Here is a 13,904-nt window from a genome sequence, read left to right on the forward strand (position 1 = left end):
CCTGGGCTTGTTAGATCACCTGGGAGTGTAGCTTTCTCTGTGTGTTGTGGGACTGGCTGCAGAGCTTGCACCCAAGCCCAGCCCAGACAGACTGGAAGGAACCTGAGTCACTGGGCTGGCAGAGTTCCTGTGTGCCTGGTCCCGCTAGTCCCAGTTATTCCCAGTGTTGGGACAGATGTTGGTTCCTGCTCACCTCTGATCCTGGGTGTGTCAGAACACCTGGGAGTGGAGCTTCCTCTGGGTGTTATTGGATTGGCTGTGGAGTTTGCACCCAAGGTCTGCTCTGGACCCCAGCCCAGACAGACTGGAATGAACCTGAGTCACTGGGATTGTGGAGTTCCTCGAGGACAGGAGTTTAATCCCCAGAACTCGCATGGTAGAAGGAAAGAATGTACTTCTCCAAGTTTTTCTCTGACCTCCATGTGCCAGCCAGGGCATGCATGCATCCCATCTCCTGCAGTCAGTAAATTCATGTAATAAAAAGTCATAAAAATTAATTTTGCCAGGCAGTGGTGGTTCATAACTTTAACCCCAGCACTTAGAAGGCAGGAGAATTTCTGAGTTTGAGGCCAGCCTGGTCTACAGAGTGAATTTCAGAACAGCCAAACTACACAAAGAAACTCTGTCTTGAGGGAGACTGACCCGCAGTCTCTCTCTCCGTGGGTGTTCACGAACTGGGATAATTAAGTTGCTGTGGAAACAAGCAGGTGCAGGAAGAGACAAAGAAACCACACCAAGTAAGCTTTATCAAGGTGTGTCTTTACTAGAGAGAAACGGGTTTATATAGCTCAGGCAGAATTGAAACTAAAATACCTCTTGGCCTTTAGCATAGGCGTGAGAACAGGGAAATAGCATTCCAGTCTGTTTACACAACACCCTTCAAACATAATTTTAGGCAGGAAGGGTGAGTTTCAATAGTTTCAGTTCCTTTGATGTCCCAGCTGCAAGTTTGATCTCCAGGGCCGCCGCTGGGTTTCATGCCACTGGTGATTCACGCCTCAGGATACCACATTTCACCCTTTCTCGTTAAAAATTGATGCAGGGAAATATGACACGATCTCGACACGAATGCATGGGAAACATAGCAGTGTGTAATGCACTTTCTGACTCCGCCCCCTCAGGCACTTTCGCACAGTGGGAAAACCAGGCCATGAAACGTCTGTAACCCAAACAGACGGCCTTTGACCATGTGCCAGCCTAGGGCAACATCCCAGCCAGAAAAAGGTCATCTAGATGCACCATCCTCCGTGCAAAATGCCAAGGCTCGTCCGCAAAATCCGGGGTCCGAAAGCTGATCATAATCTCCGAAACTGGCTGACATAACTCTGTCAGTCAGGCACTGGATCCAGAAGGGAGGGGCGCGGTGCAGCTGGGAGCCAGGGCTCTGAGTTGGTTGCTAGGAGATGGTTTCAGGATAATGTAAATCAGTTCTTTGAAGCCTCTGGTAACTGAATTAACCTTTGACAGGCTGGAAGCTAAGTGAGAGCCAGCCATTTCGGGGTGTCGCCTGCTCCAGTAAACATTGAAATGATACCAAAACCTTGCTCCGGGGGAGCTTTTCTGCTTTAATCGGGATTAAGCAGATTTACCTTGAAAAGCTGGTAACTTGGTAGGATCCAGGCACTTCGGGATGTCACCTGATCCAGTAAACCTTGAAACGATCACAAAACTTTGCTCAGGGTGAGCTTTCTGCTTTATTGCTTTTTTTCGGGATTAAGCAGATTTCCAGCAGATTTCCAAAGCAAACGGGAAAAAACACGTTCAAAACTGGTGGAGAAAAAGCCTATCAAGGGCAAAACTGGCAGGGAGGAGCCTATCTAAGGCATCAGCCTTTCTGAATCAATCTGTCGTACAAATCTTTCTGGAAGCACACAGACAGAACCTTTTCCCACTGTGCAAAAGTTCCTGAGAGGGTGGAGTCAGAAAGTGCATTACACACCGCTATGTTTCCCATGCATTCGTGTCGAGATTGTGTCGCATTTCTCTGCATCGATTTTTAACGAGAAAGGGTGAAATGTGGTATCCTGCCGCTCTGCCCCATTGCGGAATCCGAAAGTGAAAGAAAGCCATGACAGGCCCAGAACTTAGACCACATGCCTGCAGCGTGAATCACCAGCGGCGGCCCTGGAGATCAAATGCGTACTTTGCAGCTGAGACATCAAAGGAACTGAAACTATTGAAACTCACCCTTCCTGCCTAAAACTATGTTTGAAGGGTGTTGTGTAAACAGACTGGAATCCTATTTCCCTGTTCTCACGCCTATGCTAAAAGCCAAGAGGTGTTTTAGTTTCAATTCTGCCTGAGCTATATAAACCCGTTTCTCTCTAGTAAAGACACACCTTGATAAAGCTTACTTGGTGTGGTTTCTTTGTCTGTTCCCTCACCCGCTTGTTTCCACAGGTACTTAATTATCCCAGTTCGTGAACACCCACGGAGAGAGAGACTGCGGGTCGGTCTCCCTCACTCTTACCCTTCCCTTCTTGCTCCGGCACTCCTTCATACTTTTAAACATTAAATTAAATAAGAATAAATTTGGCACTGAAGAGAAGATTTTGTGGTTAAGAGCACTTATTGCTTTTGCAGGGAACCTTGGCTCTATCCTAGGCATCCAGCTGGCAACTTGCAACCATTCACAACTCCAGTTCCATGGTCTGATGTGCTATTCTGACCTCTACAGGCATCAGGCATATATACATAGATACATACATACATAAATACATACATACATCAGGCATACATACATCAGGCATACATACATACATACACACAGGCAAAACACTCATACAACATAAAATAAGATAAATAAATGTAAAAAACTGTTTAAGTTTAAATTTAAGAATAAATTTAAAGCAAAAGGCACACAGTAAGGAATCCATTTGTAAGTAATAGTAAATGTTTTCTATACTTTGGGCCTTTGAAATGAGGTTGCTCTCAGAAAGTCAGGGTTCTGGGTAAATATTTTGCTCAGCTCTACTTCTGTGTGTATTGGAGACATTGTTGCACTCCGGGGACTTGCTTAGTGTGGAGCTCGATGAAGATGAGCCTGGCCTGGAACTCCCACACCTCCTGGATGCTTCTCCGTGGTCTGGAGTCCTGTTTGTGGCTGGAACCTTCCTTGTGTCCCTGTTTGGAGCCATCAGAGTAGGTAGGGCTCAGGCCCAGGAGGGTAGGGCAGGGTCTCTGCCTTGCAGCCTGGTAGTAGTTTGCTGCAGAGGCTGAATTCACTGACATTCCTACACCATGCAGAGGGGTCTCCTTTCAGTCTATCCTGTGGCAGAACCACTCCCCACACAGTCAGTGTTCGTCCATCACACCCTGTGCTCTGTCCCTTTCTAGTTATGATGTTGGAGCTGGGGCCCCTCAGACGCTTTTTCTTTCTTGAGAGCCCATGGTACCGGTCCTCCCCTGTTGGCCGCCTGTGCCAACGTAAATAAAAGAAAGGGTTCTTCTGGTAATAGGAGTAAGAAATAGATAGGAAGAGATTGAAAGAGATAAGAAGAGATAGGCTAGTCATACTGTACTTTACCCACGTGGGAAGATAAATATTAGACAACACAAGTTCTGGTCACTCAGTCATCTTGAATTTAATGCATCCCCTTTGTTCCCCCAACAGGTAAAATATCTGGGGCAAAAACCCTTCCCCCAAAATACGTCAGTGTAATAGTCTAATCAGTGACTTCCTTGTTACTCTGTGGGGGTGGAGCTTCTGAATGTAACTGGAACCAGGTTTCGCTCAACAGGTGGGCAGCCGCTGTGTTGGGGCCAAAGTGGTTGTTGTTTTCTGTCTGGGCTTTGGGGAGGGAGTCCACATTTCACTCTCTCTTGTTAAAAAAAAAAACAACAAATCAAACCGGTGTACCAATCTCTCTGGGAGCCACCGCGTCTCCTCCTCTCTTCGTGAAAAAATGAAGACTGAGCCTCTGACCCAAACCATGCCATGCATTGGTGAGTGGGTCTCTCTAATGTACAGTAGCATGAGAATTAATAGATTTTGGATCTCAATGTCATTCTGTCGCAGATCGACTTTTAACATCAGCCTGCAGAAAATTTAAAATAAAGAGGACAACAGCATGTCTATAAAAGGATACTGCGTCTGTATCTACTTGGCAATTAAAAATAAAAAGCTGTCATTGAGTAAAAACCCTAAAGGATCCCCTTTTCCTGGGCAAGGTGGGGTGATACGCCATATTAAAAAATGATTTTTCAAGACAAGCGAGAGGCAATACACCTTTAAACATGAGTAAAACAAAGTATGTTTAAAAAGAGGTGAAAAATGAAAAAGAGTATAATTTAACATAATCAAAAAGGCAAAACATATCTCTAATAAGCAAAAACTGGAGCAAAGACGCTCTCAGGGAGGAGTGTATGTCTTCTTTCTTAGAAAAGTATGACTGTATTAGTCAATTCTAAAAGGAACATTAAATATATATATATATATAAAGAATAAGACAAAAACCAAGTAATAAATCATTTAAGTATAAGTAATCAAACTTAAGAGTCTGAGAAGAAATAGTCACATGTGTATAAATTAACATCAATTTAGAGATTAAAATCATATATTAAAATTGACTAAATATAGGTAATAAAAAACTCAGATAAGTAAGTATCTATATATTAATAAAAGGATAGAACATGTGACATAGCATTGGTTAAAATGGCCCAGCAGGCCAGAGCAGTGACGGCTCTCTCGAAAGTCCTGAGTTCGGATCTCAGCAACCACAACCACTCACAGTGATATCTGACATTATGACTATAATCTCGGTGGATTACACTGAAGCAAGCAAAATAAGTTAAACCTTTTGATATTAATTTAGTAGATAAGCACGATAGCTTATGGCCATCTGTACAATCACAGTGTATTAATACACATCTATTAGTATATAGTAACAACCGATTTAATGTTTGAAGAAAATGATGTCTCTAGGCTGTTAAGACATTTCTTAAAAATACTTTCAAAACTTTATCATAAAATTTTTTGTTAATATTATAACAGCTTGGTAATAGGATATAAAAACTTTATATAGAATATGAGAAAAGATGAATTTATATCAATGTCTTTTTTTGTCAAAGAATTGTTGTGAGCAAAAACTAAGGATTTGGTTATAATTGACAAGTGGCAGAAGCTTCTTCTAATTACTGTACAAGGCTGTTAGTCTCACCAGTTAATTCTTAACAGAGGCTTAAATCTGGTAGTGAGATTAAGATGAGTCTAAAGTAACTTAAATTAAGCAACTCATCTTTTCTTTTTAGATACAACTCTCTTGATGTAGTTGAGGCTTTAATAGTTAACTTCAAGGTTACCAGGACAATGAAGGAAAAACAACCTCTTAAATACACAATAACTCCATAAGAAATAGGCAAATCAGATAGTAATGTTTCTATAAGTATTATGACCTCATCTACTCTACATAAATTTTAAAATTAACAATTACTTAGGCCTACATCTGAATGGATCTGTGAAAATGTTGATATTGTCTCAAAAAACATTTCCCTGAGGTAAGGGAGAGGCATAACTAGGAAGACTTGCCTAGCTCTGATTGTAAAACAAAGGGAATGTCTCTAAGGCTTCACAGAAGCATCTGTGTGTTTATGTATTAACTCAAATGTGAACTATCACTGAGCATATCACCTGAATAACATCTAAAGCTTATACCTCTTGTGGTAAGGTCAGACTCTAAGGGCAATTTTGTTCTTTATCTCTGTTTCTATTTTTAGCTGACTATAAACTTAAAACATAATTAGTAACCTTGGTGCTGTAAAAGTACTGTTTCTAAAGAAAAACTCTTAATCTCAAGCAGGACTCAGTAAGAATAACCCTGACTCTATTTGAGTGTCTCTGAACTATAGTTAACAAATCTGATGTCAAGCCCATACATAATTTGAAATAAGCTATAGAATAAAACTTAGTTACTACAGATGTATGGCTTGTATCTGAACTCTAGCTGGAGTCAGGTGGGATACTTACCTAGTCAAAATGGAGGTAGAGGCAGGCAGATTCACGAGCCACAGGACAGCCTGGTTTACACAGAGAGACCCTGTTTTAAAGCAGATGACAACATGTCAGAGTGAAGTCAATCTATTTTTGGGCTAGAGTCAAGTCACTGATAATAACTAGTTGGGCTCTCAGTGAAGGAAAAACAAGTTATTTTGTTTACAAATGTCTAAATAAAATGAGGACACATGTTAAAGTACCAGCTCAAATCTAGTCTATAAAAATAGATGTAACAAAGAAAACCAAGTCTAAAAACTTGTTTAACAATAAATAAAGAATATATATATCTTTAAAACTAGCTAGAAGCCAAATGAGGTCTATAGAAATGAGAATAATAGAATTTAGAAAATTAAGCATTAGTTTTATAATTTTGAATCGAATACTAAAAATTTTATGTCAAAGAAATAAGTTTGGCCCTAACAAATTAAGCTCTGGAAAAGTAGTCACGTAATTGAAACCCTGTGTACCTACTAGACCTGACTAGATTGGCTGAGTGTCGCCAGCTAGTAATTTATTATACAACCACTAGATGGCGTGCGCGGGCAAACATGGAATCTGTAAGCATGCGCACTGCCATGGCCTCTAAGTCTCTTGGGAAGTGTAGTTTCGCATAGAGCCCTGCTCTCTGGGAACTCACCTCCCCGCAAGGGGAGAGCTGCACACTCTAGCGCATGCGCAGACTCAGCCAGACTAGAAAACGATCTCTGCAGACGTGTTCTCAATCTTAGTGTCGAGTGTACACGCGCGCGGGTAACCCTCTCCCGCGAGTCACTGCCAGTCCGCCAAGAAGCGACCCCTGTGGGGCGGGCTGCCAGCAGTGTCTGTTGAGCTCTGCTCCCCCAGCCACGGCCCAGCGTGGCTGTCTGTTTCATTCTGTTATACGCATGCGCAGGCCAGTGGCCCTTGGCCGGACCACCGAGCTGTGGGGCGAAGCCCCTGAGCACACAGAAGTGTAGCAGAGAGGGGGAGGGGAGCGCGCTCTTGCACGCGGAATCTCTAGCCCCTCCTCCAACTACATGTGTAGTCAACAGCCCATGTAAGCCAAAGACGTCCAGGCCGGAGGAAGGAAGCTTTTACTGCCTCACTCGCCTGTCTGCTGTGACCATTCTAATTTGTTCGAGTCTCAGAACCGAGTAGCTAGCAACAGATAAGGAAAAACTTACTCTGCACACTCCGCTGAAAGGGCGGAGCCTCCACAGCCATGTTGGCCACATGAACAGAGGGGCAAAACGAAAACGCAAGACGAGACAATCTGCATTCATCTGACAAATACACACATTGAAACACGTAAACAAGACATAATCTCAAGGTTTTTCCGTGGCTAAGTCTCTATCTGTGCCTGCTTGGGCTCAGATAAACCGGCGGACCCTGCCAAACCTTGGCACCCTGGCCAGTTAAAAGCCAGCACAAGCTGTCTATCTTGGCGAGAATTCGCCGTAACCCCGCAGCCACTTACCATATGTGATGAGTGGGTACGTCCCTATCTGTTCCCGCTTGGGCTCAGATAAACTTGGCAGACACGCCGATAACCCCAGCACTCTGGCCGAAAACCCAGCACTTCAGCTGTGCACTCTAGCATAAATATGCCGTCCATATCTTAAGAGAGTTTAGTATAAATATACTCCAAACCAGCCCCACATTGGGCGCCATCTGTTGGCTGCCTGCGCCAACGTAAATAAAAGAAAGGGTTCTTCTGGTAATAGGAGTAAGAAATAGATAGGAAGAGATTGAAAGAGATAAGAAGAGATAGGCTAGTCATACTGTACTTTACCCACGTGGGAAGATAAATATTAGACAACACAAGTTCTGGTCACTCAGTCATCTTGAATTTAATGCATCCCCTTTGTTCCCCCAACAGGTAAAATATCTGGGGCAAAAACCCTTCCCCCAAAATACGTCAATGTAACAGTCTAATCAGTGACTTCCTTGTTACTCTGTGGGGGTGGAGCTTCTGAATGTAACCGGAACCAGGTTTCGCTCAACAGGTGGGCAGCCGCTGTGTTGGGGCCAAAGTGGTTGTTGTTTACTGTCTGGGCTTTGGGGCGGGAGTCCACAGTCCCCTACTTCACATAAACACAGCTTCTTCTCTCCACAACTCATCCCGTGTCTCCTGGCTGCTTCTCTGTATGCTCCACGCTGCAGGCTTCCCCTTCCCCACTCCCAGAGCCCATCATGGATGCTGCCTCTTCCCCAGAGGACAGAGCCTTCCCTTCTCTGCCAGAACCACCACCACCCCTTCCCTCAGGTTGGTGAGAGTTCTTTGACTACCCAGAGGCCGCCACCCTGGACCTTGCCCGCTGTTCTCGCCTGTTCTTGGCTTCCCACCTGCAATGTTCAGAGCCAGGGACGGAGGCTGCCTTTCATAGCCGTTATGCTGAGCTCTTCCTTTATGCTACACTTCAAAGTCGAGGTGGTTCAGGCCTCAGGCTCGCCCTCCCCATCTGTCTTGGCTCCATCAAATCCTGGTGTGGAAATCCCACCACCCCACGACCTGGCCCTCGAGAGCTGCGGGGTGGGTGGGCCCCTGCCAGCGTTGGGCCCTTCTCCATCTTCTGAGGACCTGGCCGTCCGTCCTCCCTTGGCCTCTTCCTCCATAACATCCTCAGAGCTCAAGAATCGCTTCTCCCTCCATTCCCTGGGTCTTGCCCTCAGAGGTTCCATCCAAGGTGTCCTGCGGAGGCGGAGGCAGGGGGACATGGATTCTCCCTCCCAACCTGTGCCACTGGAGACTTCGTTGGGCCCTCCAGTTCTAGGTGAGCATATGACCCTGGCTGAGAGCTGACAGCAGGAGCCCAGGCATGAGGGAGCAGAACCCGTATCTAAATTCTTAAGTCTGGCCCCTCTGTTTCCTTTCATGAGCTGACAGAAGCCACTCAGACCGGCTTTATGAGTCCTTCTCCCTTACTTCTGCCTCCATCGCTGCTGCCTCCCATTTCAATTCGACAGAACTGCTTTCTCCAGAATTGCCCCCTCGGATCACCATAGAGGAGGGGCCTCCAGCAGGGGGAGTTCATCCCCTCTTTACCCCCTGCTCTCCCCTCCCCCAATACACTCCAGAATCGTCCACAGGTATCAGGTGCACACGTGCTTGTCTTTGGTTCGAATCCCTTGTTGGGGCTGGAGGGATTCGAACCAGGCAAGAGCCAGCGACCCGGTGTCTCAAGGGGAAATGGGGCTGGGGAGAAGCCTCTGACTGCTGGTTTTCCCCCTCTTTCCTTCCTGAAGGGTCATTCCTGTCCCAAGGGGAGTCTGAGGGGGATTACGGGGATCAGCCCCTCGCAAGCTGTCCTTGGTTCCATGGCAAGCTCTGTCGAAGTGAAACTGCCCAGTTAGTGTTAGAAAGAGACGCCTGCTACCACGGTCTCTTCTTGATATGCCACAGTGCGTTATTTTGTGGTAAATACATCCTCACTGTCAACGCCCACAGCAAGGCAAAGGTGAGCTCTATAGGGCACGGCTTGGTGGGATCTGGGGACGCCATTGTGCAGGGGAGGAGGGATTGATTACGGACAGGGACCTGAACTCCCACCTCACTGATCATCTTGCCTTTAGCACCTGCTTGTGGAACTAACTGAGAAGGGTCACTGCCAGGTCCAACGTGTGTGGTTCCTGTCCATTTTCGATATGATTCAGTACTTCCGAAAGACCCCCATCCCTATGGGGTCTGGAGGCCCCAGCAACATCGTCCTCATCAACTATGTGGTCTCCTGGAGGTGGCAGTGGCTGTGCCGGGGTGGGCAGAGCAGGTTTGTGAGGGAGATGGTGCCAGTGCCCCCAAGAAGTAATGGAATGACTGCCAGTAAAATAGGTGAGATAGAAAGATGACCACCAGTAAAATATGTGAGGCAGGGGCATGACCGCCAGTAAAATGTGGATTGAAGGCGAGTGAAGTGTGACACATTAATGATAGCCATTAATGGGTGTAAGGCAGGGGAGCAGGACAGTCAAGCGACCTGGGCAGGGACCGAGAAGGGAAGCAGAAGTCTGATGAGATGCAAGCAGAGGCTCCTCTTGAGGAAAGGGCAGTGGAGAGCCGGGTGCCACATCCCCTTTCCATCGGACCCTATGCCCGCTCCTGGATCTGGCCTCATCTTTGGCCTTTTGGGGGATTTGTGGTTTGATCCCCTCCTTCCTCCCTCGATGTCTGACGTCCCTGTTTGATCTCTCCCTCTCCCCCTGTGATCTGCTTTGAAAGGCGTGGCTGCCACAGGCAATTTTGATGATTCAGTTTGGCTCTTGTCTCTAACTGCTGAAAATTAACTACTGTTTTACTACTATTTAAATGAACTACTACTATGTCTTTTCCCCCACCCCATCATCCTATCCTTCCCCACGCTGCTCCTCCCTTCCCCCCCAGACCGGGTGCTGGCTGGGAGCCATGCAAGTGTGCGTAAGGCTGATCAATGCTACCCCGCTGCCCTCTCCACCCAGGCAAGCGACCGTGTGTAAGTGTGGTCCTCTCACCACTGCCCATGATTCGTCCTCTATGGAGAGGGATTTGCTCAGAACATGGGATGTGGGGGACACAGCACATGAGTCCTCAGGGAGGACAAGCCAAGGGGAGGTCACCCTCCATAAGATATCGCTCTCTCTTCCACCATGGTTTTGTTGTTGTCTGTTTGTTTGTTTTGTGCTTAAAAACACACCCCGAGAAAGGCTTGGGGTTATGGTGGGATCCTGTACACCCAGTGTAGTTGCTGGACAGTTAATAAAGACTTTCTATTGGCTTAAACCCACGTCTGAGAAGTCTTCTCTGGTGAATATCCCACAACACCTTGATTGACTTTCTTTATTCTGTAAAACTATAAAATTTTAAGAAACCGCTACCACATTGGAACATGAAATTTGGGATAATGTAAATCTGTGTTCCTAGGCCATGGTCACTCTGATACGGCTCCCGAATAAACTATCTTATTCCCTTTGAGGTGAGAGTTGTGTTATGGTGACATGGTGTAGTATGGGAAAGATTAACTCAGAGCTAAAAAATCACTAGCAAGGTATCCATGCAGATTCCTTCTTAGAGAACAAAAGGCAGCTTGTTCTCTAAGGATAGGCAGCTGCGCAGGGGAGGGGCTGAGAGGAGGAAGGGGAGGGATCAAGAGGAGGGAGGGGAGGGGCTGAGAAGAGGAAGGGGGGGCGGAGAAGAGGAAGGGGAGGACTCGAGATGAGGAAAGGGAGGGGCCAAGAGGAGGATGGTTAATTCACTGGTCCAGACAAATCAGAGTCTGGTACTAATGAGATCCAGAGGTTGAGAAATGGCCTTGTTAGATGAGTAGCCCTCAAAGCTTCTAATGGGCAGCCAGGACAGTATCTGTATGACAGGGGAAATCTTTTACAAACTGTGTCAGTGTACTTTATTGTTCAAGGTTATGACCTACAGCCAGGCCAGCCAAACCTCTGGCCCCTACCACATCTTTTATTTTTTCTCTCTTTTCCTTTCTTCCCTTTGTACATTTTTCCTTCCATGCTAGTCAGTGAACCCACTGGCTTCAGACACTGAACATTCTAGACAAGTGCCCTCCCAGTGAACTGTGCCCTTTCTTCACCTACTCTGTCCTCAGGCGGAGAACAGCCCACAGTTTTGGTTAAATCATTTTCTCCAATTTGGGGCAAGACTGGTACCATGGACAGGATGCACCTACACCAGCAATGACCTGCCTATTCCTGAGATGAAGTGGCTTCCCTCATCAAAAGTGTGTGTACCCCTCCTTGCACAGGAAGAGCCAGCATTGATGCCTTTTCTGCAGCCACTACCACCCCCTTATCAGGGCAGTTTGTACCCTCCCCTCATGAAGATATTTATATCTTCAGTGTGTACATTACTACAATACCCCATAGTGCACCTAGTATAGCCCGGTGGCAATAGCCTGGTGGCAATCAGTAAGGACAACCTATTTACTTTACACATCTCTCTCTCTTTTTTTGACCACAGACTTAACAACAACAGCAAAAGTCACTGTCCTTCATACAAGGGTAACCTTAAGAGGATGGTAGGATTATTTGTTTCGGTCTTTGTCACACTCACCATAAGATGGTTTGCAGAGAAAATATGTTCAAGAGTCTCACCCAAGGCTCACCAGGAAGCCAGCTGCCTCCATTGGGAACATCCAGCAGGGACCCCACAGTGACCAAATCATACATTCCCCCTGCAAACCCCTGGGGCCCTTAATGCTGGGGATTTGTCTGCAGTTGACTATTACTGGAAATTTGCACTGGGAGGCTTAGAGAAGGCTGTTCCACAGGAATGCCAACATATAGCTTGGACCAACAATATGCTGATAGCTTGTTAGATGTAAGAGCCACTGCCACTGTCTGTCTAGCACATCAGGGTACTGTTGTATGTGTCCCTTGTATAGGGAGGTGGCTGGGCAAAGGAAAGATTAGGACACTCAAGAAACTTTGTTTCCATTAAAAGACACAAATATTCCCCCAGTGACTCCCAATGGAACTCTAGATCAGCCTGGGGCATGAGAGAATGCTCTCCCTCCATCAGAGCTATTCTGAAGCTTGGGTTATCAATAATCCCCTGTGAGTGGTTTGGGGAAGGCCCTGATGGCAAAGGCTTCCAGCATTCTTAGCAGCAGTGGCTTTCACAGGATGAATGTGGGATGAGAGACAACACAGATGCTGTGTGTGTGTGTGTGTGTGTGCGTGTGTGTGTGTGTGCGTGCGCGTGTGTGTGTGAGGGGGTGTTAGAGAATAGGGAATGGATAGGCCATTTTCATATTCTACACTGTAGGGGCGCACATGTTACATGCAAGAGGAAGGAATCTTCATATATGCTGATAATAATTTGCTTGCTCTGAGGCAATCTTCTCGAATACTTTTTTCTTCTTTTGAGATAGGATCGTTTGTAGCCCAGGCTAGTCTTGAATGTTAGCCTCGAGCTCTTGATCACTCTACTTCCATCTTGGCCCAGTTATTCTCTCTTGGGGTGAAGAGACACCAAGACCAAGGCAACTTAGAGAAGAAAACATTTTACTGGGGACTTGATGACAGTTTCAAGAGTGAGTCCATGGCCATCTTGGTGGCAGAAGGCAGGCATAATGCTGGAGCAGTAAGCTGAGACCTTACATTTGATCCATACCTTGGAAGCAGAGAGATGGAGAGCTGGGCCTAGGGTGGGCCTGGGATTTTGAAACCTCAAAGTTCCACTAACTAGTGATTAAATACTCAAACATGTGATGGATCCTAGGGGATCATTCTCATTCAAAACACCACATACCTCCCTGTCCCAAGTACAAGGATTACAGGCCTGCAGCATCATCTTGGGTCTTTTATATTTCTCTTTGAGATGGTCTAGTTGTGTGGCTGACACTGACTGGGAATTCCCTATGTAGTACCCAGGCTGGCTTAGAACTCATGCTCCTCTGGTCTCTGCCTCTTATAGTTCTGGAGTTGCAGGTGAGCCATTTACACCCAGCCTTTTGCTATTCTTAATGTAGAGTTCTCCACCTAGAGATGCTTCCTGTAATTTTCTCGACATACAGCCTATGTGGAAATATGGGGACAAGCTTCATCAAGACCCATGCTTCACCTCCCCCGATGATGATGGGTTTGGAGAAAAGGTGGCTCTGAGCATGATCATGGTTTGGTGAGGGCAGAAGGGCTCGGTGACAGGGTCTCCATCTGTTCGCCTGCCAGGCTTGCAGTACAGCTTGTTCTACTTGCCCAAGCTCCTTGTCACTCAGCCCTGGACAGTGGCAATAGCCAGATTATAATCCAATAGCAGTAAAGGGAAGCAGTGTCTTGTGTAGATGTCTCCAGGAAGAGGTTTGGGGTAGCCAGCTGGTCTGCTGACACTGGCTCTAGCTTCTATGCAGTTGCAAGCCCTTATTCTTCCTTCCTTCCTTCCTTCCTTCCTTTCTTTCTTTCTTTCTTTCTTTCTCCCCCTCTTTCTTTTTTTTTTTTT

At 46.2% G+C, this 13,904-nt stretch overlaps 1 protein-coding gene across 1 annotated transcript in view; it reads left to right on the plus strand.

The window, feature by feature from the left end:
* Window positions 1-8,164: 8,164 nt before the first annotated feature.
* Window positions 8,165-13,904, plus strand: part of LOC116078780 (SH2B adapter protein 1-like) — a 9,696-nt gene continuing 3,956 nt past the window's right edge. Inside the window, 5 exon segments of the mRNA XM_031354098.1 lie at window positions 8,165-8,383; window positions 8,385-8,745; window positions 8,852-9,061; window positions 9,218-9,429; window positions 9,545-9,800. Coding sequence (XP_031209958.1) covers window positions 8,165-8,383; window positions 8,385-8,745; window positions 8,852-9,061; window positions 9,218-9,429; window positions 9,545-9,800 — 1,258 coding nt within the window.

The sequence above is a fragment of the Mastomys coucha genome, unplaced genomic scaffold (assembly GCF_008632895.1).
Source record: "Mastomys coucha isolate ucsf_1 unplaced genomic scaffold, UCSF_Mcou_1 pScaffold5, whole genome shotgun sequence".
NCBI lineage: Eukaryota > Metazoa > Chordata > Mammalia > Rodentia > Muridae > Mastomys > Mastomys coucha.